The sequence below is a fragment of the Phalaenopsis equestris genome, unplaced genomic scaffold (assembly GCF_001263595.1).
Source record: "Phalaenopsis equestris unplaced genomic scaffold, ASM126359v1 Scaffold233395, whole genome shotgun sequence".
Classification (NCBI taxonomy): domain Eukaryota; kingdom Viridiplantae; phylum Streptophyta; class Magnoliopsida; order Asparagales; family Orchidaceae; genus Phalaenopsis; species Phalaenopsis equestris.
The window spans coordinates 257101-262419 of NW_018251343.1; the positions used below are offsets into that span (position 1 = coordinate 257101).

Here is a 5319-nt window from a genome sequence, read left to right on the forward strand (position 1 = left end):
AATATATATATATCTTTAAGATTGGTCGGAGGGTATGATATGAGCCTCCAACCAACCTCATGAGTCTAACCAATCGATCTTGCACTGCAAGGCAGATGCACTCAAGCGGGCTTGAACTCGTGACCCCAGGGGAGTCATGATTATATATATTTAATTGAATGCGATAAACACATCAATGATATGTCTATATTGATTGTTTGCATGTACAATACTGACTATGATGAAGTCATCATTTTATAGTACTACCGAGAAAACGCTAAGTTACCCGTGCATGTAAATGAAAAAGAATATTGATATTAAAGTACTTTAATTTGTATAATTTTAGATAGTGTTCATGCGACCGCTGTACAGTTATATAATAATATAGATATGGTATCAATATAGTAAAATTCATAGAATAGTAACATATTCTTAAAAATATCAAATGTTTATATTGATTTATTAAATGCTTAACTAACATAAATATTGTTTTCTTTTCTCTTGTATTATTGTATTTTATGAGTGTGAATATTCACTAGCTTTGGTTAGCTAACAATTGTTTTAAATTAACTTTTCAGGTGTAATTAATTCAGTAAATGATGAGCAATAGAAGAGATAATGTTTACAGAATACACAGACAACCTATAATGAGATAAATTTAATTATACTACTTTAATTTAATTTATTTAGTGACTTTCATTTGCTAATAGTTAGTTTTAGAAAATGAATATAAAAAACTTAATTTCCACCATCTAACTGTCTCTACCTGGCTTGGTTAATTCAAGGCACAGGACTGAGTTGTGATAATTACTTCTACCATCACACTAATAAAATAAAAATCGAGTAGGCTCTAAAAAAATGAAGTGTAAGAAAATAAGGCCTAGTGGTATTGCAATAAAAGTGTGCAAATATTTAAGAGCTCCATGATTTTTTAGCTTATTAAAATTTTTAATATTATTTTGAAACAAAAAAAAATCTCTGATAAGCAGAGAAAGAGTCTATTAGTTTTTATTTTTAAAAATAAAGATGATGCATAAGAGTGTACAAACTATAAAAGAATTAAGTTAATGTGTCATACATGAAAATTATGGGTGAGTTATTGACCATAGGTTACAACGCAATACAAAAATTTCTCAAATCATTTTGGATTCATGTCGGGCAAGTCTATTATGAAAGATAAACATTTATTAAGAGGTTTGCTGGAGAAGTACAGAGAGAGTAAGGAGGATCTGCATTTGATTGTAATTGATTTATAAAAATGTTATGATAAGATTCCAAGAGAAGTACTTTGGAGAATTCTAAATTAAAAATGTATTGACACTGTTTATATCAATCAATAAAGATAAATAAATAGTTACTTGTGTTCGAATACAAGGAGGATGGACCAAGCATTCTCCTATTTCAAATGGATTACATTAGAGAAAGAATTTAAACTCATATCATTTTGCTTTAGTTATGAATGTTTTTACAAGACATTTACAGCAGGAGTATAAAAATGGGTATTCAATTCATTAAAAGGAATGAACGTTTTAGATATCTTAAGTTTATCGTTCAAAGTGATCTTCATATAGATGGGAATGTTATTAGTAGCACTCAAGTTGATGATTGAAGTGGAGGAATGCATCGCACCTATTTGGTGATAGAAAAATACCGCTTAAACTTGAAGGAAAATTTTATAAAACGGTGGTGTGATTTGCAATGTTTTATGACGTAGAATGTTGTCCAATAAAAGGCTATCATAAAATTAAGTGTTGCTGAGATGAGAATGCTCAGGTGGATGAGTAGCTTTACTCTTAATGAAAAAATGTGAAACTAATATCTCCATGACCCAATTAGGAAAGTAGATGTTTTAAATTTGACTTAAGAAAAGTCAAGGTAGACCTAAAAAGACTTGGGCATGTTGCATAAAATATTATCTGAAATTATTAAAATTAAATAAAAATATTATACAAAATAAGACAATAAAGAAAAAGAATCAATGTAACTGACCCCACTTAGAGGGATAAAGTCTTGTTGTTTCTACTGTTATTGTTATTGTGTGATTGTTTAATTAAGTCCACTAATATTAATAATTTAATAAATTATCACATTTTACCAAAATAACATCATAAATTTCCAATTATAAACTTAATGCAACACACCTACCACTTGAAACCATTGTCTTTCTTCCCCATTAACTCCCTCCCAAATTTTGTAAACCTTCCATAACCAAGAAAATCAAAATAAGAATTTGCTAGAGAAAGTATCAATGGAACAAACAACATTGTGAAGGAAAAGAGAAATTTGTGTGATGCTCCGGATTAAAGTTAATCGGTTGAATGCCCAAATTTAGCAAAACTGGGATTTAAGATGGAGAGAAATGGGATGCAAGGGATTAAAGTTTTTAATTTTTTTATATACTCTTTTTGTGAGATATGAATTAAATCATGTTCAAATCGTGCTCAAAACTTGCTACCACCTAAACAATAACTAATCTATCATTTTCTATTTAAGAGTACAAACCCGCCGAACAATATAATGCAGTGCAGCAAGAAATACAACAGCTTTAGAACCTGAAAAATCACCAATATGCTTTAATATAATCCCATTCTATTAGAAGAGAAGCCATAAGATTACCTTCTGATCTTGAAGAGGAGTGCCCTTGACTGCAACTAATGCATTAATGGGAACACTCTCAGGATGGTTAGGAAGGGTGGCTAGGGTATGCAATAAACCCACGCGATCTTCTTCAGCTTCACCAAGACCAATGATTCCTCCTGAATTATAAAAGGGCAGCATCTCATTTCACAACATAAACAACACACCTGGTAGGAATTCTGCAATTTCCAAAGTTATAAAGGTTTTCTAACTGCAAGACCATCTCAGAACATATGTGAACAATCACCAAACTCAGGTTTGGTAATGGTGATAGAGCAACATATTCTCTGATGGGGCAGAACAGTCAAAAAAAATATTCATCAACTATGCTTTAAGTCAGAATCTACTACTTTCCAAAATGTCGAGTAAATTAAAGAAAATAATATACCTGAACAGACATTAATTCCGGCCTCACGGACATATCGAAGTGTTTCCAACCTTTCATCATATGTTCTGGTGGTTATTATGTTTGGATAGTGCTCTCTTGAAGTATCAAGGTTATGATTATATGCTGTGAGGCCAGCCTTCTTAAGCTCTAATGCTTGTTGCTTTTCAAGCATACCTAGCGTGCAACAAACTTCCATTCCCATGTCCCTGCAGCAACGGTAACAATTGCATGCTACATTAACGACAATTTAGCTTCCAAAACATGACTGGAAGAGATTGTAGAACGAGAATAAACCGCTAGATAAGGAAAAATTGAATGTCTTATCCTTTTGCCAAGATAAAAATCTTGTAAATATTAGAAGTCTCGTGGCAATTTAGAAGATGGGGTGGGGATAAGTCCTTTTGACTAGAACAATAAGAATAATCTAACATCAATGCCCAAGCCGCATGCACATTAATTTTTTTTTCCGTTTTTCTTGTTAGATCTTCATGCAGACCACCCAAATGATGTGTATTCACATCAATGAACACGCCACAGCCAATATTGACCCTCACTCAAAAATATCTAACATCAGATTACTGTCACCCCCAAGCCACATCCTCAAATTTTTTTTTTTCATAAAACTTATCAAACTCAATCCACCAAGAATTCCACCAAGAATTCAATCTAGCATCTAGCAGTCACATCCATACCACCAAACAGTATTTACAAATCTAACATCACAAATCCAACGAACAAGCATTCGCATCTGTTGAATAAAGGTGCTTACCGCTGGGGAACAGAGGAGGTAGAGTAAAAGAGTAAAATCACCGCTGAGGGACCACGTAGCGTGAGAAAAGCGGGAGAAGAAGAGGAACCAGGGAGCGTGAGCAACGTGGGAGAAGAGAAGGAAAAGGAGCAACTGATCGTAGCTTCCACTTTGCGTAAAAAGAAAACGAGGAGGAAGAGGGTTAGGGCGGAAATGAAAAGAGGGCACCGGCGTAAATAGCCAAACGAGAAAAGCAGGCAGCGGGGTCGAAACTACGGCCTACGTTTACGCCCACCGTTGCTACTCCGCAGCCCCAAACAGCAAAATATTGCGGCGCCCCGCCGCTGCCCTATTGCCGCTTCAAACGGGGCCAGTGTGTAAGAAGGGGGAGGTAAGTTGGTTACTAAAGAAATTTTTTTGGAGACTAAGTTTCTTTTTTTTGTTAACGACATCAAATTTATTCTGGGATTTCATTCTAAGCCATGCTTCCTCCCCTAAGACAATCTTTCTCGATAAGATTTCTAATAGAAACTTCAGATGATGTCATTTCTAAAGAATTTCTATCAATTCCTCATCTCCTAGGGGATCAAATCCGATTTGTGGGGGTTTGGATCTGACCCAAAATTGAGTCATCCTTATACTACTGGACCAAGACTCGACCCAAGTATTAACCAAGGCAGAAATCCAACCCAAACCCGACCACCCTTCAACCCGCTAACTCGAACTTGACCCATTTAAAAAATTTAACATAAGGCATAATGATAGGTGTACAAAGTAGTGTGTTTATGTGGTATTTTTTCATAAATTTATATTATTTTTATATTTTTCCTTAGTTCATTTTTTTTCTATGTAAGAAAAATACATGTGGAACAAATTGTTTGAAGGACAACTGCAAATTTTGACCCAGCATCTCAACGCAAGTACATAGCGTCGCCACGTCAGTTTGATAACACCCCAACGTTAGTAGAGCAACACCACAATGCCTGAGAATAATTTTTTGCTGTCAAGAACCCAAGAGCAATACACTACGATGTCGGAGGCATGAGATCCAACACGCCCATATAGCAGTGCCGCCTATATCAAAGTTTGGAGATCATGAAACATGGCACTTAGTAGATCATGTAGATGGAAGTTAGAAAATTAATAAGGCTGGTGTTGGAGGTGTTTGCATCTCCAGCAGCTCTTGTTTCACCCCCTGTAGCTGAAGTGGATGCTATTGTTTTCGGTCTTATGACTTCTAAACATTACAGCTGGAAATATATCATTATAGAAATGGATTCTCTATTATTATGGAAGTATTGCAGGTTGAATAAAGAACATTATTAGAGCATAAATATACAAATGAAGATGATTGTGAAATTAACCAAAGATATATGCGTTTGCTGGACTCATACAAAAAGGGATGGAAACAAGGTAGCTAACTGGGTGGCAAAGCTGGGAAGTTTTCTTACATCTGCTACAATTGTTAAACTAAAGTTCCTTTGGCCCTTAAGTATCTAGTTTATTCTGATTTACTTTAAGTGCTTTTTTTTGGGGGGGGGGGGGGGGCTCAGGGGGGGGGGGGTGG

At 34.9% G+C, this 5319-nt stretch overlaps 1 protein-coding gene across 1 annotated transcript in view; it reads right to left on the reverse strand.

Moving 5' to 3' along the window:
• LOC110038651 (biotin synthase) overlaps positions 1-5319 on the reverse strand; it is a 53614-nt gene that overhangs the window by 30265 nt on the left and 18030 nt on the right. The window contains exons 4-5 of the mRNA XM_020743547.1: positions 3005-3210; positions 2596-2735 (exon numbers count right to left, since the gene is read on the reverse strand). Coding sequence (XP_020599206.1) covers positions 2596-2735; positions 3005-3210 — 346 coding nt within the window. The remainder of the gene's footprint in view (positions 1-2595; positions 2736-3004; positions 3211-5319) is intronic.